The 22,563-nt window shown below is 44.2% G+C and overlaps 1 protein-coding gene across 5 annotated transcripts in view; it reads left to right on the forward strand.

Annotated features, from left to right (window-relative positions):
* Positions 1 to 19,381, forward strand: part of Rft1 (RFT1 glycolipid translocator homolog) — a 49,665-nt gene extending 30,284 nt beyond the window's left edge. For 4 of the 5 annotated variants that reach the window (XM_021244021.2, XM_004864351.3, XM_087181540.1 and 1 more), the window contains exons 8-13: positions 2,607 to 2,657; positions 3,599 to 3,729; positions 4,972 to 5,116; positions 12,097 to 12,202; positions 17,637 to 17,886; positions 18,189 to 19,381. In XM_021244021.2, coding sequence (XP_021099680.1) covers positions 2,607 to 2,657; positions 3,599 to 3,729; positions 4,972 to 5,116; positions 12,097 to 12,202; positions 17,637 to 17,886; positions 18,189 to 18,356 — 851 coding nt within the window. In that variant the 3' untranslated portion in view covers positions 18,357 to 19,381. The remainder of the gene's footprint in view (positions 1 to 2,606; positions 2,658 to 3,598; positions 3,730 to 4,971; positions 5,117 to 12,096; positions 12,203 to 17,636; positions 17,887 to 18,188) is intronic. The other variant, XM_004864352.3, reaches the window with a different exon arrangement.
* Positions 19,382 to 22,563: the final 3,182 nt, after the last annotated feature.

Below are 22,563 nucleotides of genomic sequence, written 5' to 3' on the forward strand. Positions count from 1 at the left end.
TTATTTTTAGATAGAGAGGGAAACCAACATTTATTTAGTTTTATGCTTTTTTTTTTTCTGGTACTGGGGATTGAACTCAGGACCTTGTGCTTGTGAGGCAGGCGTGGTGTCACTGCACTAAATCCCTGGCCCAGTCTTATGCTTTAAGTTATCTAATTTAAATGTCTCCACACCATATAAAAGGTGTTTTTGCCCTTTATTATGGATGAAGGAACTGAAAGTTTGTGAGCTTATAGAACTTTAAGGGCCTACTGTAATGAGAAACAGTTTAATTAGAATCCAAGACTGTTAATCAGCTTTCTGTTAATGTGACAAAATACCAGAGAGAGTTAACTTGAAAGGATGAAAAGCTTATTTGGCTCATGGTTTCAGAGGCTTTGTGGCAGTACAGTGCGTCATGGTGGCTGGGAAGCAAAGAGAGTTAGGAAGAAGTTAGAGTTTCGTTGTCTCCTTCAAGGGACTGTCCCAAGGAGCTAACCTTGGTTCTACTATACCCCACCTTCTAAAGGTTCCACTGCCTCCAGTGGAACCATGGGCTGGGACCAAGCCTTTAATACATGGGCTTCTGGGGGAACTTCATATTCAAACCATAGCAAATTCTAACTGTAAAACCCCTGTTATAGCATTTTAATACATTTATTATGAAACTATCAAATTATAGAAAATTTGGAAAATAAACCATCCAAAAATCTTATCCTATACTAAATTTTGTTCTTTTTTCAACTTTTTTAAGACTAGATTTTTCTTTAAAAAAAAAAAAAAAGAACCATGGCTTATTTATTTATTTAGCAGTATTGGGTATTGAACCCATGGCCTTCGTGCTGAGCTACATTCCTAGTCCTTTATTTTTCTTTTTAAAAAAATTTTTGTTTTGAGATAGAGTCTTACTAAGTCATTAAATTGCCCAGGCTAGCCTCACACTTGCAGTACTCCTGCATCAACCCCACAGAGCACTGAGATTAACACATGCACCACCACATCATTTTATTGTCTTTTTGTCTTTTCTGGTACCGGAGATCGAACTCAGGACCTTGCGCTTGCGAGGCAGGTGCAGCGCCACTGAGCTATATCTCTGGCCCTAGAATACTATTGTTATACTATATACTAAAGGGCATAATGATAAGGAAAAAATGTACATGTTCAGTTCAGATGCAATTTTTTTGTTTGTTTTGTGGTACTGGAGAATGAACCCAGGGCTTTCACACCGAGCTACATCCCCGACCTTTCTTAGTTTTTATTTTGAGACAGAGTCTCTGTAAATCACTGTGTTGCCCAGCTGGGCTTGAACTTGCCAACCTCCTGCCTCAGCTTTCCAGAGTGTTGGGATTATAGGTGTGTGCTACCACACCTGGCTGTGTGTGTGTGTGTGTGTGTGTGTGTGTGTGTGTGTGTGTGTGTATGTATTTTTGATCTGCAATTGGTTGAATCCTTGGATGCATAACCTCCATATGTGGAAGACCGATTGTATTTACAAAAGCTGGAACTGTTGGCCATGAGGGTGGATCAGAGAAGCAGGCCTGGGAGGATCAGCACAGGTCCCTGCCACAAACACTTGCAGGAGACAAGATCAGAGAGGGGAGTGACTTGAGAGAAGATGGAATCCTAGTCTCTTGATGTTTTCCTTTTGCTAGGAGGTGAGGATTTGAACATAGAGGCTGTGGGTACTACAGTGGACCCTTGAGTTACAGCTGGGCTGACATACGAACAGCTTGGGTTATGACCAGAATTTTAGTTTTAACTTACAAACAAAGTCTTGAGTTATGACCCAAATGCCAGCTAATTGTGCTTCCAGGTGGTCTCAGATACAGATTGAACTCTTAAAGAGCTCTAGAAAGAACATTACAGCCTCCTTTCCTGCGTGGGGTTAACTGAGAAGTCCTGGGCTGTTGTCTCTCTAAGGACACTGAGATCTGCCTGTGTATAAGAGAGAGACTTTTGTAGGCTGTGTAGAGGAGCCTGAGCCTTCAGTTGACCAACTTGAGTTACAACCAGCCTTCTTGAATGAATTGAGTTTGGAAGTCAAGGGTCCACTGTATTTAGTACTCTTATCTCTATAATGATCAGTGCTTTTCATTCGTGAACAAGAAATCACGAAAGGCAGGGGTGGAGGTGAGGGTTGAGGGGCACTGGGGGCCACCTGGTGTCTTCACCTGAAGACATTAGACCGTCTTAGATTTCAGCGATCAACTGAGCCCCTGGAGCAGGTCCACCCTGGAGGAAATTTACATGAGCTTGTGCCTGTAACCGGGGACATGTCCCTTCTTAGTTTACACTGGAGTTTCTGAACTCCTTAAGACTTGGGACAATCATTTTCATTACTGACATTCAGTAATCTCCCAATATTTTTTAATGTATTACACTATTATTATTAGTTGTTGGTTCTTAATTTAACCGGGCTGGAGGTTCGCCATTAATAAAGCCCACAGAACTTTCCAAATTATTATAGTATTAGAAATCAGCATTAGAACAAATAATGTGTCTTTATCTGATTTTTCTTCTTTGAGAGTATTTGTCAACAAGAAAAGTTGATATATGATAAGAGAAAAGGAAACAAGAAATGAGTCTGCACTTAAAAGCTAATTATTTTGCTTTTCCATTTATTATAGGTGAGCGATATGTGATGACATTTTTTAACATATTAAATTTTGGCGACCAGGGTAAGATAAAATTCTGTAGTGTTTTAGTTAAAGGTGAATACTATTTGTTTTTTGTTTTGTTTTGGTTTTTTTGGTTTTTTGGTACCGGGGATTGAACACGGGTCCTTGTGCTTTTGGGGCAGGTGGCGGAACCACAGAGCTAAAGGTGAATACTATTAATAGATGTTTCTTAATATTTTTCTCTGTAGTTTGGTACATTTCATGAAAGATGAATCTGAAAATTATATGAAATGCAGATTGTACAAAAATGAATCCTGAAGATCATAAATTATAGGGCTTTGTAAATATATATGTAAACAGACTGTGCTCTCTCATCTGACTTGAGTGGTAATTTTTTTGTTGGGACTCCCTGCCTTTTCCCCTGCTTCCTGAAGAGGTCAATTTCAGGATTAGAGGAAAGCTAAGAGAGAATAAAAGGGAGCTCACCAGCATAGTCATGAAGATACATATGTGTGTGGCTAGATGGGCCTCTCTCAATTTTTTATGTTTACTTTTTAATATAATATCAAAGTAATGGAAATAAAAAATAGAAAAAAAAATCAACTTTGCATTAATGACCTTTATTTTAAAAAGTACTAGTGATAGGGCCAGGGATTTAGCTCAGTGGTTCCACTGCCTGCCTCACAAGCACAAGGTCCCAAGTTCGATCCTTGGTACCAAAAAAAAAAAATAGTACTAGTGATAGAGGCATCTTATATCTTGCCTATATCAGTCCAGTATCCTGGTTGTGAAATTGTACTGTAGTTTTTGCAAGATATTGTCAGTTGAGAAAGTGGAGTAAAGGGTACATGGAATCTCTAACAATTTTTTTGGTTGTGTGTAAATCCCCAGTTATCTTAACATTTTTTTTTAAAGTTTAAACATTAGAAAAAATTTTAACAGTACTGTGAAAGTTAAGATAGAAAAACGAATATGATTGTGTTTCCCTTTTTGTTTTGTAGGTGTATATGATATAGTCAATAATCTCGGGTCCCTTGTGGCAAGGTTAATTTTCCAGCCAGTAGAGGAAAGTTTTTATTTGTTCTTTGCTAAGGTGCTGGAGAGGGAAAAGGATGCCACACTTCAGAAGCAGGTAGTCTTGGTTCTCATGTCCTCTTCTCTCAAATGAACCTTCATCTGGTTGCATGACCGATAGAAATGAGGAAGTTTGTTTCCCTTTTGATGTTAATTTTTCATTTAGATTTTGTCCTTCTCTCACCTTCCAACTAATGGCAGGACCCAGAGCTCATTTCTTTCCTGACCTTAGCTCTCCCTTTTGTCTCACGCCTTTGTTCTCTGTGTGACCTTACTCTTTTTTTTTTTCTTCCCGGTACCGGGGATCGAACTCAGGACCTTGTGCTTGCCAGGCAGGTGGGGTGCCACTGAGCTAAATTCCCAGCCCTGCATGACCTTCCTCTTGATTTAGCCCTCTCAGAACCCTCTACCAGGATAGACAGACACCCTCTCATGGCCTTGTCATAGGTAGGAGAATGAGGTGGCCTCTCCCATCCTCAGATTCTCTACCAAATGATGCCAATTTAGGGGATGGGAAAGAAAGAATATGGTCATGGGCTTCATTTACCGCATCAATTGTTTTAAGTTTTTTTTTTTTCTTTTCCAGTACCAGGGATCAAACTCAGGACCTTGTGCTTTCGAGGCAGGGGTAATGCTGCTGAGCTAAATCCCCGGCCCCTGTTGTTTAAGCTTTTTACAGATTGTGCCATGCTCGGTGCTATTCTGACCCTGAGAATCTGTGTACTCTGGTTGTTCAGAATAGAAGAGATTTTAGCCCATGAATATTTACCTAGAGAAACTTTTACTTTTTCAAAAACAAAAATGTCTAATGCCTCAAAATTAAAAGCAAGTTTGGTTTATTTCTTCCATGCCTTAGAAGATATTTTGCAAAATATAGTTTATGAACAGTATTTCAAAATGAGCTAATCTGGTTCTCAGTCTGATTTAGGAATTTTACCTAAATGTACAATGACAGTAACATCAGAATTTTGAAACATTTGTCAGGAGAAGCACAGAGCTGGCTAGTCTAGATGAAAACTTGCTGCCCATTTAAGGATAAGTACCAGAGGGAAAAGGGAATGTTTCCTAAGCAATAATTGAAATAATTCATCCTAAATGAGTTGAAAACTAAACTTCCCCCTTGTCACCTAAGGAGACACAATTGCCTTTTTTCTTTCATTTGTTAATTGTCATAAAAACAAACGTGGCCTGAAGAAAAGCAGTAAGGCCCTCAGCTGGGTGAGCTGAGGGACAAGACCAGATGTGAGAGTGTTCTTCAGCACACGATCCACCCAACTTCCTTCCCTTTCTCTGGTTCCAGGAGGACATTGCTGTCGCCGCTGCGGTTTTGGAGTCCCTGCTTAAGCTGGCCCTGCTGGCTGGCCTGACCATCACTGTTTTTGGCTTTGCCTATTCTCACCTGGCTCTAGATATTTATGGAGGGACCATGCTTAGCTCGGGATCAGGTATGCACTAGAATTTTGTCAGATTTATTCTAATTTATGAACAGAAATAGAGTCTCATGAAATTCAAGAACTTGTGCACGCACCATTGACATGTGCATCCTGTAGAAAGATTGTCAGATAGCTGGGGCTGTGGGACTGTTCCATCACACAGTGTCAGACGCACACTGAGGACGTGGTCAGGGCCTTGGACTAGGACAGTTAGTTCCCTAGCCTCACCTAGAGTAGTTGTCATGAGTCTTCCCTCCCATCGGCTTTCCTCTCAGACTCCAGGTGTGTTTTGTCAAGCACTTGGCCATGCCTCCTCTGGACGAAGGAGGAAGGCAGAGAGCAGGCTCTAATGAATCTCTGCTTGGTACTAAACATATCTGAAGATAGTAAATGCCATATAAATCTCATGGCTGGGTGCAGAAAACCCTCTGAAGGATAACCCAGAGCCATTTGCAGAGAATAAAATTGATCTTGGCAAATAAAATGGCATGTTTAATCCACTGACTCTGAGAAAAATAGTGAATGTGTCTAACACTGAAATATGTGGTGCCCACGCCACCAAGTATCTTGCTTGTCCTTGAAGACTTCACCAGTTTCACAATGCCTGCTATCACTGGCAGTCCATTTGCAGGCTTTCATCTTGGGTGTAGCTAAGATGTTTTTAATTCCTCAGATCACTAGACAAACACCTGGAAGAGTCTTTCTCCTCTCATCTCAATATAAAGGGCTTTGTCCAATGCCCTTTCACAAGTTCAGTGGCATGGTTTTTTTTGTTTTGTTTTTTTGTACTGGGGATCGAACTCGACCTTGCACTGGCGAGGCAGGTGGCAGAACCACTGAGCTAAATCCCCGGCCCTCACTGGCATATTTTAATTGCCACTATAGTGGGCCTCAAACTTCAGGGTTAGGCAAAAAAAGAGCTAAATTTCTACTCTATAGCAAAGGTCATTAACTTGGGAGAAACCTGCTGTGAAGCCACTGAAGTGGTTTGCAGCTCCCTGGGGCTTGTGCTGTGAGAAGTACATCACCATCAGGCCACTGCAGGGAAGCCTCATTAGGAAGCCATTAGCAAATTTATATGCAGAGACTGGGGACTTAGTAATTTCATAGTTGCATAGAAAGCAGTTACCAAGCAACAACCTTTACTACAGCACAGTCACAGGATGTTGCCCAGAAGGAATGGCCCATCATGTTCACCTGGTAGAGTAATTAGTCATGGAAGAGATACAAACTGCCATCCTGTGGTGTCCTTTTATTTGAGTGAAGTGCTGGTGTACTTCTGAACATTGATAATAGATTTATCAATTAAAAGGGTAGAGTTGGTTAAGTTCTAAAGTAATGTGTTCTGAGTCATTAATAATTTTAGATTAAAAAAGGTGCTCTCCGAATCTCTTCTTCAGAGAAAGCAGAGCCTTGAGAATGATTCTGGCTTCTCAGTCTCTGAAAAGCACATGTGAGCTGGGCATGGTGTACATATCTGTAATCCTAGCACTTGAGAGGCTGAGGGAGGAGAATCATTGCAAGTTTGAGGCCAGCCTGGGCTGCATACCAAGACCTGTCTAAAAAACAAAAACAAAAAGCATGTGGTTTAGTATGGCTCTTCAGAACCATTGTCCTCTTTTGCCTGGCCCCAGCCCCCCCCCCCCCCCAGCGCCACCACAACAGGGTCTTGTAGCATTTGAATCCAAGTTGTCATTGCCTGTCACTTTGACCAGACTTCTACTCTGTGTAAAACCTGTGTAGCTTCTGAATAGGGTCATGGCCTCTCCCTCAGGGTGCCTCCTGGCTCTCCCTCCACACCACTCTGCCTCCTTGTCCACTCCCCTCTCATCTGACGAGTGCTGTGCATCCAAATGCCTCTACTCTGCTAGGAAATAGTAACACCACTGCTCTCTCTAACCCACCCCAACAGTCTTTTTGTTTTGTTTTGTCTTTTGTTTTTTGAAACAGGGTGTCAATATGCAGTTCAGACTGGCCTTGACTAGGTAGCTCAGGCCGGCCTCAAACTCACAGTGATCCTCCTGCCTCAGCCTCCCAGGTGCTTAGATTACAGGCATGTGCCACCACACCTGGCTTCAACAATCTTTTCTGATCATTTAAATAATTCACAAAACTAGACATTGTTCAGAAAGACTTCCTGGATTAAACAGAAAGAATAGCAACTCTCCATGCTCAGCCCCATCATTTTATTTACTTACTCATGTAAGTCCTGGGGTATGAACCCTAGGGCCTCACAGATGCTAAGCAGACACTACCACTGAGCTATATAAAGATGCACTTTTCAATCCCCAGCCCAACTTTTGCATTCTTAAGAGAAACAAATAGGCCAGCATGGACTACACAGTGAGACCTTGTTTCAAAAAAACCAAACAGGGGGCCTGGGATTTAGCTCAGTGGCACTGTGCCTGCCTTGCAAGTGCAAGGTCCTGAGTTTGATTCCTGGTACCAAAAACCAAACAAATAAAAAAATAAATATTTACTGAACTTCTGCAAGATTTATCTTTTAGGTGCTTTTTCTTTTTTTTTTTTTTTTTTTTTGCTTTTTCTCTCTTGCTCCTTTTCTTTCTTTATATTACTGTTCTACTGCAGGACTGCCATAACAAAGCACCAGACTTAGTGATGCTATTCTCTTTTTAGGGGGTGCTGGGGATTGAAACCAGGCCTCATGCTTGCAAAGCAAGTCCTCTACTAACCCACCCAGCCCCTCTGAGTGGCTTTAAACAACAGAAATGTATTGTCTCCCAGTTCTGGAGGCTAAAGGCCTTAGTCAAGGTGTCAGCAAGGCCACAAGCCCTCTGGTCTCTGATGCCCCTGGGGAGCTCCTTCCTCGCCTCCTCTGGCTTTGGTGTTTGCCAGCAGTGTTTGCCATTCCTCAGCTTGCACCTGTGGCACTGTGGTTGCGGTCACATAGCGTGTTCTTCATGGGTGCTTTCACTTTGTCTTCCTTCAGGACATTTCTGTCTCTGAGTCATATTTCCCCTCTTTATAAAGACACCAGTCATTGGGTGAGGACTTACCCTAATGACCTCATTTTACCAGAATATCTTCATAAAGACCTTGTTTCCAAATAAGATCATATTCTGAAATGCCGAGGGTTAGAACTTCACCTTATCTTTTTTGATGGGAAACAGTTCAACCCAAAACATTCTCAATTCCACCCACAGTTTAAGATTCCATCTTTGAATTCCCCAAGTTGGCTCAAACCTTTTTACTTGAGTCACCACTTCATGCCAGGGTTTGTGTTTTCCACGACTCTGAGCAGTGAACTGTCCACCCTGACGGCCCCCACAGGCGGGGAGCATTCTGTTACCGAGTGAGAGGGACCCCACTCCCCTCTGCTTCTGCTAGAGAGAGCAAGGCAGGGAGAAGCAGAGGCTCACTGAGCCCAGCCTTGCACCACCCAGGGTAGAGCCTGCCCCTGCCTTCTCCCTCGGTCACTCCTCAAACTGGGGTGGGAGCAGGCTGCCTTCTTCAGGGGCTGAGGGGTCAAGTGCAAGGTGATATGATAAAATGTGGGATAGAGAGAGGCCATAGAAAATAGCATTTGGTTGGGCGCCAGGCTACCCTGTTAACGTTCCTTTTGTAATTTTGTGACTTCCATAAAACCAGAGTCCCCACAGTTCAGGGATCTTTATATTAAACACCTTTCATAAACCCCTGAATATGTCTCAGATTCTGAGATTCCAGAACTTGAGTCTCTCCTCCTTTTCTTTGTTTTTTTCCCTTATTGAGGTATAATTTACCTAAAGTAAAGCACTGCTCTCTAAGAATAGTTTGATGAGTTTTTTTTTTTTTTGGTACCGGGTCTCAAACTCGGGATCTTGTGCTTGCAAGGCAGGTGCTGGAACCGCTGAGCTAAATCCCTGGCCCAGTTTGATGAGTTTTGACAATTATATATACTCATGTAGCCACCATCCAGAGGTGGTTATAAAAACATTTCCATTACTGTAGAAAAGTTCCCCAGGACCCTTTCCAGTCCACTATCCCCTCTACCTCCCAGGCAATCGCTGTTCTGATTTCTGTAATAGATTAGTCTCCCTGCCTCCCTCTCTCCTCTCCCCGCTCCTTCCTCCCCTCTTGTTCTCTTTTCTTTCTTTTGCTTTATTTTGTGCTAGGGATCAAACCCAGAGCCTAGTATAAGCTCTCTACACTTAGCTATATCCCCAGTTCTAGTATTACTTTTTAAAAAAAGTATTTCAGATAAATGAAATCATATACATGTATGCTTTTGTATTGTGCTTCTTCCTTCAGTATAAAGTTTCTGACGTTCATTCATGTATTAATTGGTAGTTTTTCTCTTTTCTTGCTGAGAAATACTTCTTTATATGGCTCTCCCATAGTTTATCCTTTCTCCTGTTGTTGGCCAATTTGGCTGTGATGCCTAAAACCACTACAATTTTTTTTTTTTTTTTTGAGACAGGGTCTCACTCTGCAAACTTGCAGTGATCCTCCTACCTAAGCCTCCTGAGTGCTGGGTTTATAGGTGTGCACTATAATGCCTGGCACAAACATTTTTATACAAGTGTTTTTTTGTTGGGTTTTTTTTTTGGTACCAGGGATTGAACTTGGGACCTTGTGCTTGTGAAGCAGGTGGTGACAACACTGAGCTACATCCCCGGCCCCTATACAAGTGTTTTTGTGAAGATGTATACTCATTTCTATTGGATATGTAACTTGGGTGGAACTTCTGGATCATAGATTGAATGTATTTGTTTGTTGGTTGGTTTGTTTGTTGTTTGGCACCGGGAATCAAACTGAGGACCTTGCACTTACCAGGCAGGCGAGCAAGCCACTGAGCTACATCCCTGCCCCTTGAATGTATGTTTTATTAGAAATTACTCCTCCAGGGCCGGGGATTTAGCTCAGTAGTTTCTCTGCCTCCTGCACAAGTGCAAGGACCCGAGTTCGATCCCCAGTACCAAAAAAAAAGAAAGAAATTACTCGTCCATCTCTTTTTTTTTTTTTTGGTCCCGGGGATCGAACTCGGGTGCTTGCACTTTCGAGGCAGGCAGTGGAACCACTGAGCTAAATCCCCGGCCCTTTTTGTCCATCTCTTGCTAACAGTCCTCTTAAAGGAGAGGGATCAATTCCATTGGGAAGGCTCCTGTTCGCTGCAGATTTAAAAAAAAATAGAATGGACCAATCCTTTATTTTTATACACTTTGACAAAGAGGTTTTTGGTAAACAACCTTTGCAATGGAAAATAGAGATCATAAAAATCAGCCTCTAGCCATCAACATCTGCTCTGCTCAGGGTCTAGCTTCTCCCTTGCCCAAGTGGTGAGATGGAGGAATATACCTCCGTTTCTTTGTTAGCTTATCTCACTATTGCTTTTTTTTTTTTAATTTTTTTGGCACCGGGAATCGAACTCAGGACCTTGCACTTGTGAGGCAGCCATGGTGCTACTGAGCTAAATCCCGGCCCATCACTGTTGCTTTTTTAAAAAATTAATTTATAGTGGTAGTAGGGATAGCACCCAGAGTCTTTTCACTGAGCTACATCCCCAGACCTTTTTTTGTTTTTTTATTTTGAGACAGGGTCTTGCTATGTTGCAAAATTGCCCAGACTGGGCTAGAACTACAGTCCTCCTGCCTTATCGTGCTGCTTCTGGATAGTGGTCATGCATTTCATTGTTTGAAATTGTGTGAAATCTTCAAATTTCATTTTGCACTCTTTCTGTCTCTAGATGCTACCAGTTCGATGTACACATTCTAGTCATTCTTTTTAAAAAGTATGGTGTTGAGAAAAAATCATTTTCCTTTTTAAATTGGTACACATTTATAGTACATAATGATTACATTCATTGTGGGGAATTGGTACATGTTGTCTTAGTAATTTTTCTCATTGGCAAATCTGTCTTAGTTACTTTTACAGTGCTGGGATAAAATATCCCACCCCCACAAGTTACAGGAGGAAGGGTTTATTTACCTCACAGTTTGTAGAGGTTTCAGTCCATAGTTGGCTGGCTCCAAGGCAGGGTGCCATGGTAGAGGGGTGTTGCAGAGGAGAGACAGTGCATGGCAGGACAGGCAGAAAGCAGCAGCCTTCTGTCTGGCTTCCCTTTTATCCCATCTAGGCTCAAGCCTATTGGATGGTGCCACCCACCCAGGGTGGGCCTTCCCATTATTCACGCCCAGAACTGTGCCAAACCAATCAGTGGACTAATAAGGTTACCACACACCCTTAATCCAAGTTCACACACCCTAAATCCAGCCACCTCTGAAAAGCCCCAGTTATGAACACAGGAGGCTTTGGGGGAACAGCTAGATACAAGCCATACCACGTGTACATGACATTTCTCAGTTCCCCTGAGAAGGAGTCTTGTAGGCTGGTCAGCACTTTGGATTGTCATGTCATGCTGTATCTATGTTAGGGCCCATTCTTTTCTGCATGTCACAGAGAGGCCTGACATCCCTCCCCAATGCCCTTGTCTCCTCCCTGGCTGCAGCTTCAGGACAGTTGGCTCTCTGGTCAGCAGAGCTTTCCAAAGCTTATTAGTTATCTATATCTAGAACTGAAGCACTTTGTTTTAGAAGAAAGTACCATTATGGGCTCTGGTTCTCATTGCAGATTGTGACTGTTCGATCTCAGTAGTTTCCTGCTGGTCCTGGACCCTGGGTTTTTCATGAAGATCTTTTCTTTAGGCCTACTCAAATGAGATTCCTTTAATGTACAGAGCTGCTACTGTCTTTGAGTGCTCTGACTAGTAGGCCTCTTTGTGCTGGTTTAAGTGAGCAGATACACTTGCTGACCAGATGAGCTTTTAGTTATTCAGCCAGAGATCTGAATGTTTATTCGTATCTGTCCTTTTAGTCCTAGCAGATGATTTTAGTCAGTGCTGTGGAATCCTGGGAGTCCTCTAGTGGGCACATAGTCTGATTATTGGTACCAGCAGGCCTAGTTCTGGTGTTCTCTGAGCCCTCAGCCACGCTGAGAGTTCCTATGGGCCTGTTGTTTGGCCTCTGGAGTCTCGGTGGATTGTTTCCTTGTAGGTCCTGTTTTGCTGCGTTCCTATTGTCTCTATGTCCTCCTGCTTGCCATCAATGGAGTAACCGAGTGCTTCACGTTTGCAGCCATGAGTAAAGAGGAGGTCGACAGGTGGGTAACCTGAAAGGTACACATTTAATTGTGGCCTTTGGCCAAAATGAACTAACTTACCAATCTTTTTTCTTTTCACTCTGAACATGGATTTACCAATGGCTCTCAGAGCAGCACTAGCCCTCTGGCGTGATCCCTCCCTGGGATCTCCATTGCACTGGCATGACTCAGTTAGGGCCTCCTGTGGCAGGGCTGGGAGGCAGCAAGTTCTGTCTGCTTCCCTTCATGGAGGGAGAAATATCATCACTGAAGTCACGTTTGTGCACGTAAGTGAGTCAGGCATACAACAAGTTAGACTCCCATTTCTCCATCTCCTTACCCAGCCCAATAAATAAATAAATATCTAGACAAGGTTTTAACTTCAGATAGTTGATTTATAGCTATAGAGTCCACTCCCCTCCCCTCATATATAAAAAAGTCTAACTGAAAATACCACATTTTTATTTGAAAGTTGCTTTTCACGTTTATTTTTTTTTCCCCTGTGGTTCTGGAATTTGAACCCAAGGCCTCACGCATGCTAGGCAAAAGCTATTCTACTGAGCTACATTCCTATCCCCTTTATAAAATTTTATTTTTTGACAGGGTTTTGCTAAGTTGCCCAGGCTGGCTTCAAACTCCAAATCCTGCCTCAGCCTCCCATCAAACTGAATAATTTTTTGTTGTTGTTTTTTTGAGACAGGGTCTTTTTTTGTGTGTGTGTGTGGTACCAGGGGTCAAACTCAGGACCTTGCGCTTGTGAGGCAGGCGCGGTGCCACTGACCTAAATCCCCAGCCCTCAAAACAGGGTCTTGCTATATAGTTCAGGCTGGCCTTGTGGACTCACTGTGTAGTCAACACTGGCCTCAGACTCTCGGTGATCCTACTGCCTGAGGTTCCCAAGTTCTGGGATTATATACCTGTGCCACCATACCCAGCACACTGAATCATTTTAAAATATAATTTAAAGAATGCTAAGCGAAGCCCTGTGGAATAATGGAAAAATCCCAGACTAGGAGTCTACCACTTTGAAGAGAATTTTATTATAGTAGCCTTACTGTAGAGAGGATGAATCAGCACTAAATCTATTTACAGTATTAAAAAAATAATAATAACTTCCAACCAAATCATGAGGGAATATGATTGGTTTCTTTCCATTTATACTGCCTTGAACCAAAGGAAACAACTTCTAAGTTTGTTGTAATGGAATTTTGACAGTATATGGACAACTGGAAAATTGTTTCCATGGTATTAGGAAACAGAAAAAGCAAAGGCCAGACAGAGCACCTTTGAATGCAGTTCTCATATGAGGTAACTCCTTTCCCAAGGAGTAAATGTGCCTTTTGAAGCATGTGATGTCGGACATGTATAAACAGCAGTTCCATCCTGTCTGGCCCAGCACAGCACCCTGCCCTGGTCTGAGCACTCAGGCTCATCACAGACCCTCACTTTCTTTCATCCCTGTGAGCTTAACTAAAGAAAGCCATCAGGGTTTTAGTAGTAGAACTGGGTAGCTTATTCAGTTTTATAATAAATGATAATGGCTGTACATTGAACATTTCAGATTCTGAATTGATAAAATACATTGATACAAAAATGGGCTTTTACCTAACCAACTTCAGGTTAGACATTGTTTTTCTAATTAAAAACAGAGCTATGGAATACTAATACATCTTCTGATTGATAGACTTTTCATTGTGCAGAAGAAAGGTTTTGTTTTGGGTTTTTTTTGGTACCGGGGATCGAACTTGGGTCCTTGCGCTTGCACAGCAAGTGGCGAAACCACTGAGCTAAATCCCCAGCCCCTGAAATGTTTTCTTTTTCATTAAACGTGTCTCCTTTTCTTTAATTTGACAATCTTGAGTATTTACTCTCCAGCAAGCATTGCTTTACGTTTTAGGAATATAGCTGTGAACAGAACAGATGAGATCCCTGTTCTCTGGAGCTAATGAAGTGGGCAGCAGATAGTGAACTAGTAAATAAAGAAGAAAATACATACCCGGTATGGTGACACTTGCCTGGAATTGCAGCTGCTTGGGAGCTGAGATAGAAAGGGTGTAATTTCAGGGCCAGCTTGGGGAACTTAGTGAGACCTTGTCTCAAATAAAAATATTTTGAGACCTTGTCTCAAAATAAAAATATAAAAAAGATTAGGGAGGTAGCTCAGTAATTCCATCCCCCGTACTGCAAAGCAAAAGGAGGAGGAGAAAGAAGAGGAGGATAGGAGGGTAGAAGGGAAGGGGTGTGTGGAGGAAAGGTGAAGGGGAGGAGAAGGAGGAGAAAAAAGAGGAGAGAAGAAGAAAGGGGGAATAAAACAGGGCTGTGTAGTGAGTGGTCAGGCCCTTTAGATTGGGAGCTAGGCCGGCCTCTCTTAGGCAGTGGCGTTTAGACTGGGGCTTGGATGACCAAGCAGATGGTCAACAGTGGGGCAGGGCTTTCCAGGAGAGGGATCAGAAATGCACATGCCCAAGATTGATGGCTTCTCTGTCAGTTTGTTGGACCTTGGGTGCCTTGGACATGGACCCTGTAACTGCTGAGTGAAGGGTGACCAATCTTCTCCTGTTAGCACACAAAGTCAGCGCCATTCCTCTCCTGCCTGCAGAGGCTGTTCTGTGTGGTTGTGCCTTGTTGTAGTCAGCTGGTTCCTGCTGGGGCATGCTTGGGTTGGCACCCAGTCGATACCCTTGACCACCTATCTTTTGGTAAGCCTAATTTTAAGACCAGTTTCTTCTTGGAAACATGAAGAAATAAATAATTGTAAATAATTTTACTGTTTTTGTTTTGTTTTTTGTAAAGGGGATTGAACCCAGGGCTTCATGCATGCTAGACAGGTCCTCTCCCACTGAGCTACGTCCTCAGCCCTTTCTTATTTTATTTTGAGACAGAGCTCCCTGTGTTCTGCAGGTTGGCCTTGAACTTGCGATCCTCCTGACTTAGGTTCCTGAGTAGCTGTACCACCCTGCCTGGCTTAATTTATGGGTTATGTTAGCCAAACCTCATAGAATAGTCATTGTTACTGATAAATAATTTTGCTTTGATTTAAAAAGTGATATTTTAATTGTATCTTTACAGTTCTTATTTTTTTAAAGTGGATTATAGCTTTCTGGCCATAGACTTCTTAGTTCTGAAAGTTCAGCAGCTGCGGAGCACTTTATAGTGAAAGAGAGTGGGCCCCGTCATTGTCAGCTGCTCCCAGACAGCCATACCACAGTCTGCGCTGTCCACGCCTCCCTCTTTAATGAGTATGAATTAACTGTTGGTTCCGTGTATTTCTGGCATTTTACTTGGATTTGGGTGAGGATAACTGAATGTTTATAAATCTGTGGCTTAAACTCCTAAGGATTTGTATAGTAGACCCTTCTGAGTTTCTTAAAAAGTGACAAGTTACCAAAAAAAGTGATACAAGTATAAAAAAGTGATAGATTACAGCTGGGTTTGGTGTCACGTGCCTATAATCCCAGCCCTCAGGAGGCTGAGGCAGGAAGGTCTCAGTGAGTTCAAGGCCAGCCTGAACCACATAACAAGACCCTGTCTCAAATTTTGTAAAAAAAGTTATAAGAAGTAGAATAATTAAAAAATGACAGGTTACATATCTTTGGATCTCTTTTGAAACAGAGATCAAACTATTGTTCTCCAGTGGATCCCAGCTTCAGTGCTTGTTATGAAGTGGCATCCTGATTATTGATTAATAGTGAAAGATCTTCCATTGTGAAACTGCAGGATTTTGTACTTCTACTGCTCATGAAAAGAGATTCTATACTTAGAAGCATATAAAATTCCCTCTTGATGAAATCACAACTTCCCTTTTAGAGATTTTATATTTACCATAATATATATGATAATATGTGGTTATAGATGTATGGTTTTATACACACACGTGTATGTGTGTGTGTGAGTGCAGCATCTTATCATGCACTTCGATAAAGCATCTTTCTATAGCACCTTGTGATTGGTCAGCCCACAGACCTACAGCAGCCATTCCTGGGACACAGTAGCTTTCTTACCACCCTTCATCTACAGAACCTGTGTGGTGGCTTAAACCCAGCAGACATAGTTTGGAGGCCTTTAGGTTTAGTTCCCTCAACAACTGTGTATTTATAGAGTGTCTGCTTTGAGTTAGGGCCCAATCACGTTCCGGGGAATTTGGCTTATGCCTATACCATAGCCTCTTGGAGGACTGTGGCAGTTATTTTAAGTTTGCTGACACTGGGCTCCTTTGTTTGCAGAAAACTGAAATGATATGCTGCTTTGAAATCAGAAGTGAAAGGAGTAGTATAGTCATTCAGCTCCTGACTCCAAAGAACCCTAGATATGTAAAGAAGAGAAGGGTATGTAAGAGTCAGGAAGAGAGGGGATTGAGGCTTTGCTCCCTGTTCACATTTCATTCTGGATCCTGGTCACTCATTTTGAGTGAGGCCCATTGTCCCAGATTACGGGGTGTTAACATTTCTCAAGGGAAGTGGTACGAGGTGAGGCGCTGTAGCTTAGGGGCCAGGAGTTGGGTTGGAGTGTTGGCTCACTGCTTAGGCAAGTTCCTCACCCTCCCCGTTGATTCCTCGTCTGTTAAACAAATCCAAGCTTCACAGGACAAGGGCCACATGTGCTCATTTACTAGTGTGTCCTCAACATTCCTTACAGGGCCTGTCACAGAGTCAGTGTTATCTGGTAATTTCTTTAGAAATGGTTCGCCAGTTAAGCATATTCCAGGTTCTTCTTGCCTCGAACAAAGAATTGGACAAACAAGTGAAAAATGGCACCAAAAGTTTATTTGAAAAGTGAGGGTTGAAGGAGTAAGGGAAGAACTGCTCTGCAGAGCAAACTTTGGCCGAACAAGAAAAAAAGGGACAAAAAGAGCAAAAATGAAAGTACACCCTGTGTCTGGGAGACACAGCACAGGCCACTGTGAAGAGTCACTGTAGCAGGCTGCTTGTGCCATATGCATCTTTATATGCAGTCAACATCTCATGGGAACCCACAAGAAGTTCTACAAACAGGGTCCCGGGAATAATTTGGTGCTGTCCCGGGATCTCCTAATTGACAGGTCCTGCTTATTTTTCCCAGCCAGCTTTGCGAGGCCCTACCACCTATATCATTAGCATCTGGTATATAATTGTTACTCAGGTCACGGTCTTGGGCCTCATGTTGGGGTACTTAGGCTGAACAGGATTTTTGTGTGTTTTAATTATAAAGTGTCACTTAAATAATCAACTGTTGTCCTTACACATAAATATCTTGAGTTCATTTTCTTACTCTTCTGTTCAAGGATGAAGGTGACACTGACATTTCCATGTTATCTATCTAGCGTTCATTATTTGAAAACTTGGATTATATGAACTCAGCTGGATTTATGAGAACTCAGAGGTTCTTTCTGTGAGTTGATGTTCATGGCCACTTTTTTTGTAGCAGCTTGTCGTAGGATAGGGTACTCACTGCCCTGCTTTGCTTGTCTCCTCTCCAGGTACAATTTCATGATGCTGGCACTGTCATCCTCATTCCTGGTGTTGTCCTATCTCCTGACCCGTTGGTGTGGCAGCGTGGGCTTCATCTTGGCCAATTGCTTTAACATGGGCATTCGGATCACGCAGAGCCTTTGCTTCATCCACCACTACTACCTTGGGAGCCCCCACAAGCCTCTGGCAGGCCTGCACCTGACACCCACCCTCTTTGGGGTATTTGCCCTCGCTGGTGGGATTACTGGTATTTCAGAGGTGAGACTGCAGCCTTCACTCCATGTGATTCCACAGGCTCTCCAATGTCCCACCTCTGGGTTTCCCTTTGCACTGTCTAAGCCAGCTGGGTGGGTCTTTGCCTGCTCTTATCCCTCCAGGCCTCTAGAGCAGACAGGATAGATGTGACAAAGGCTACTTCCAGTGGGAAGAGCGGAGACCCACAGCCCAGTTGGCCTTTTATCTGACTTAGAAGCTGGCACAGCAGCCACCTTCCCTGGCTTGTCCCAGAGGAAAAGGGTACAGAATGAGGAGGCAAACAGTGACAGTGGTTTCTTTCCCAGGTGTTCCTCTGCTGTGACCGGGGCTGGCCTGCCAGGCTGGCGCACATTGCTGTGGGAGTGTTCTGCTTAGGAGTGACTCTGGGGACAGCATTCCTCACCGAGACCAAGCTCATCCACTTTCTGAGGACTCAGTTGGGTGTGTCCAGACTCACTGGCAAAATGACATGACTTCAGGGGCCTTTGGCACTGGACCAGTGGGGCCATTTCTTGCGCCGAGCACATTGCTGTGCAAAAGCCCAGCCAAGGGGTCTGCAGTGGAGCGAGAGCCACCCAGTAGGTGAGAACCAAGGATGAAACACTGACCGTCCACTTGCAGGAGGAGTTACATTTTTAAGTGAAGACCAAAAAGCCCCTTTAAAATAAATACATCCTTTTCATTATTTTTTTAATCTGCATTTTTCCTTTTTATGAATGAACTAATTCCTCTTGGATGTGATGGAACTTTGGAGCTACATGCTCCAACAAACTATCATAGATGTTAATAATTATCTGGCTAAGAAAAAGAAATAATAAAGTAATAATTATCTGGCCAAGGAAAAGAGGTGTAGCCATTTACCCTTCACAAGAATATTTAGTTTATTCAGTAAAAGAAGGAAGAAGTCAGACACCACCATATACACACCTGGAATCCCAGCGCTGAGGGAAGCTAAGGCAGGAGGACCATAAATTGGAGTTAGCATCTGGCACCTTAGCAAGACCCTTTCTCAAAATGCAAAATAAAGAAGGGCAGAGGATGTAGCTCAGTATGCACTTCCTAAGAACAGAGTGTGGCCCAGGAATGTGGCTTTCCCTGTGTCAATGCTGTGTTCTGCATTTTTAGAGAAGAAAGAATATTAGTGAGCAATCCAAGGACTGCAGCTTTGAAGCTTTTCTGATCACTTTTCCAGAGTGTGGGGTGGGGGGGAATCTTGCCTGTCATGGTCACATTGTATCCCCTAGGTCAGCTCACACCTTCCCCAGCTGCACCCTCAGGATCTGTTGGGTGGAGGAAGGGAAAAACTGGCTGAAGACTAGGTCTGGCCACTTGAAAGAGGAATACTTGGAAGGAAACAGATCCAGTGCAAGCTGTTTTGCTCCCTGAGGGGAACGCTGTGTAGCAGCTTTCTGTAATTTCACACATGGAAATTGAGGACTAAAATGAAAAATGTCTGTTTTTATCCTCAGAATAAAATTATAAGATGGGATAAATTCTATACGGCAAGTGTTACTGAGTCAGGCCCTTCTCACTGACCAATTATTTCCAGCACTGATCAGTACAACCAAGTTCTAGCCCCAGAAGAACAGCAGACCTGTGCGTGTGGGCCTTCAGGCTGACACCTGAGCCCAGGCTCCTTGCACCCCACAGGTGAGAGTGTCAGGCATTATCCTGGAGAAAATAGCCAAAGGCATGGCGTCCTGAGCCATCAGACGTGATCCAGAGCATGGCCTTGGTCACGCCTTTGCTGGGCGGGGCCGGGCCATCGCCGAAAAACAGAATGGCCCGAGTGCACAGGAATGGACCTTCGGTCCTGCACAAGTTCCTCCTCTCCTGCTGCTGACCACGCCTCGCTTCCTCCCTCCTCTCCCTCAGGACCTCTGCACCCCCCTCTACTCACCACACCACAACTCAAAGTGTGGTCCTTGCATGGTCACTTGGATGGTAAGGTAAGGAGCACAGCTCCCCAGGCCCCACCACACCCCGTCAGGATTGGGCCGGGCCCTCGGGGTCAGCTTGCGTGGGGAGCGGGCTGGAAAGCCTCCAGGCCTGGCCCGGCTCATCTGCTTCTCCTGGACAGGCCCAGGGCCAGTCGGCCTTATCCCTGGTATCTGTTCTCCATTCTAGGCATGCGCGGCCTTGCACTTCTGAAGGAACCACGAGGTTCCTGCTCTCAGGTAGAAGCCCTGTGTCTGATAGTGTGGCTCGTCCTCTTTTCTCTCCATGCTACCCACTGGGTGCTGCTCTCCGGGTTTGCTTCTCTTGAACGATGGGGACCCCTGCCCAGGACCCTCTCCCATGTCCTGGTTTCCCGTTTCTAGGACAGGTCATGCCACGGCCATGTTTTCCACTGCTAGTACCTGCTTCCCTGATCATCAGCACCTTCGCCACAGCCCTCCTCAGTTCTCTGTCCCTGGCAGCCTCCCTGAAGCCACGGCCTCCGGTACTTCCCCTGCCACGCCCCCAGCAGCCTTGGGGCACTTTTGTGCAGTGGGTCAGGCTGCCTCACTTTATGCAAGAAAGATTTGGGGGACAGTCACACTCCTGGTTTCAAGTACCATTGAAAATATAGTGAGGCTACTTCTCCATGGGAACAAGCCTGTAAGGCACATCCTTTTGTTTTTATTTTATTTATTTACTTTGGGATTTTTCAGATAAGGTCTTACTATGTAGTTCAGTTGAACTCACTTCGTAAGCCAGGCTGGCCTCGAGCTTGTGCCAGTCCTCCTGCCTCAGCCTCCTGAGTACTAGGATTACAGGCGTGCCCCACCATGCTCGGCAGCACGTATTCTTACAACAGGAAGAAGCCTTTGGTGGCAAGAATAAGAGTGTGCTAACTTTCTGCACTCCCCTGGCCACATGGAAGCTCAGTCACTTCGGAGCTGACCTGGGCTCCCTCGGTGGGAACATTCCATGCTGCACTGTGCTCGCTCTGCAGCAACCCTCAGCTCTAGAGGTGCTGCCCGCCCTGCCCTGTTCCTGCCACTTCCCAGCCTGATGCAAGTATGGCCCTTCCTTCCTCCTGCCTGTTTTCCTTAATCACGTGTTCATATTGCTAGTTTCATGTTGGTCGCCTGGTTTAAAAAGAAATTAAACTATCTTCTTCACATTCTTGTAATGATCTCCCTCCTTTTGTGCCTCCTTCCAGAGTGAATCACAAATTTCATAGAGAAGGTGGGCAGATGGCTCAAGTCTGTACTGTTTGAAATCCTTACAGGGTCATCTCTTCCTATGTAGGTGTTGCAGCTAGGGATTGTGGCTCCTGATTTTGGATCAGGGAATGGTGGCCCGGAGCCTTCCTGCCTGGGACTGAGTTACCGGAGGGTCTCTCACTTCTCTTCTTATCCTAAGCAGTGTTTCCCATTTGTTTGTTTGTTTCTTTGCAGTACTGAGGATCCAACTGAGGACCTTGCGCTTTTGAGGCATGGTGCCACTGAGCTAAATCCCCAGCCATCCCCCCATTGTTTATTATACTTTTCCTGCTCCAATCTTCTCCATCTGGCCTGGTCTTTGTCTTGGTTGCTTTTTATTAAGCAGACCTTCCTGGATGGGTCAGGACAAGTTCCCATGCAGAACAGAGAAGCTGTTGTAGGAGACCTGCAACAGCCCCTCTACCCTTCTGTCTTCTTCAGTCAGGTGGTAGGATTTTCTTTCAGTGGGCTCATAGTCTTTTATACCAGAATTAGAGGATCCTGGAAGTGCAGATCCTACAAAGGAAGGCTCAGTGACTCATTAATCCTAAGACACACTAACTTCAGCAGGGAATCTCTGTCTCTGACTGTCTGTCTGTCACCCACCCTCTCTCAGCCTCAGTCCTGAAGTTGAACCTAGGGCCTCACACATGCTCCGCAAGTACTCTGTCTCTGAGCTTCAGCCCCAGTCCTCATTGGGGTTCTAGCCGTGATTTGGAGGAAGAGACTGGAACTGGGACCATCCAGAACCTGCAGAGCATGGACCCAGGGGAGAACCTGGGGATACCCAGAAGGTAGGATTGCCAAGGGCTGGGTGTGGCCTCTAAGCTGGATGTAATTGTGTCCAGCCAAGGAGTCAGAAGGAATACGGTCCCTAGCCCAGTCTTGGAAGAGCTGTGAATGAAAACAGGCTGTCCCTGGGTAGGAAGAGAAGAGGAAGCACAGGGGAAACCTTTCACACCGTTATAAACCTCTACTCCTTAGGGAGACCAAGGAGAGGCAGAGGGTGACCTTTTGGCACTGATGGCCAAGTGAGGAGGGAGTACCCAGGAGCCTGGTCTCCTGGACCTGGGGAACAGTCTCAGAATGTTCTTCACATGAGCTTCTCGGGGTCCTTAAGGGAGAGTTGTGGACAGCAAAGTGGAAGGCAGAACAGAGCCTGTCAGATGGGTCAGATATGGAAAGAACAGCCATGGCACGGTGTCAGGGCCCCCCTACCCCGGAAACTTCTTCAGACAATAAAATATGACTGGAAAAAACAGCTGAACAAAACCACTAAAATACAGATTTTATTTGCTGATTACTCCCTGAGTGTCACCAAGGAACTGGAACTGTGTTTTTAATTTAGAAATGAGTCTTCTGGGCCAATAAGAGATGCAGATGAAAAATGGTTTGTTTTACTGTCATTTACTGTACCTGGGTGAATAACCCCCTTTTATTTTTATTTTGGGTTTCTCATATCAGAGAAACCATGCAATACTTAAGCTGT

This window comes from Heterocephalus glaber, unplaced genomic scaffold, assembly GCF_053883595.1.
Source record: "Heterocephalus glaber isolate CG9 unplaced genomic scaffold, H.glaber_assembly_v1.0 deba00001472, whole genome shotgun sequence".
In the NCBI taxonomy this organism is placed as follows: domain Eukaryota; kingdom Metazoa; phylum Chordata; class Mammalia; order Rodentia; family Bathyergidae; genus Heterocephalus; species Heterocephalus glaber.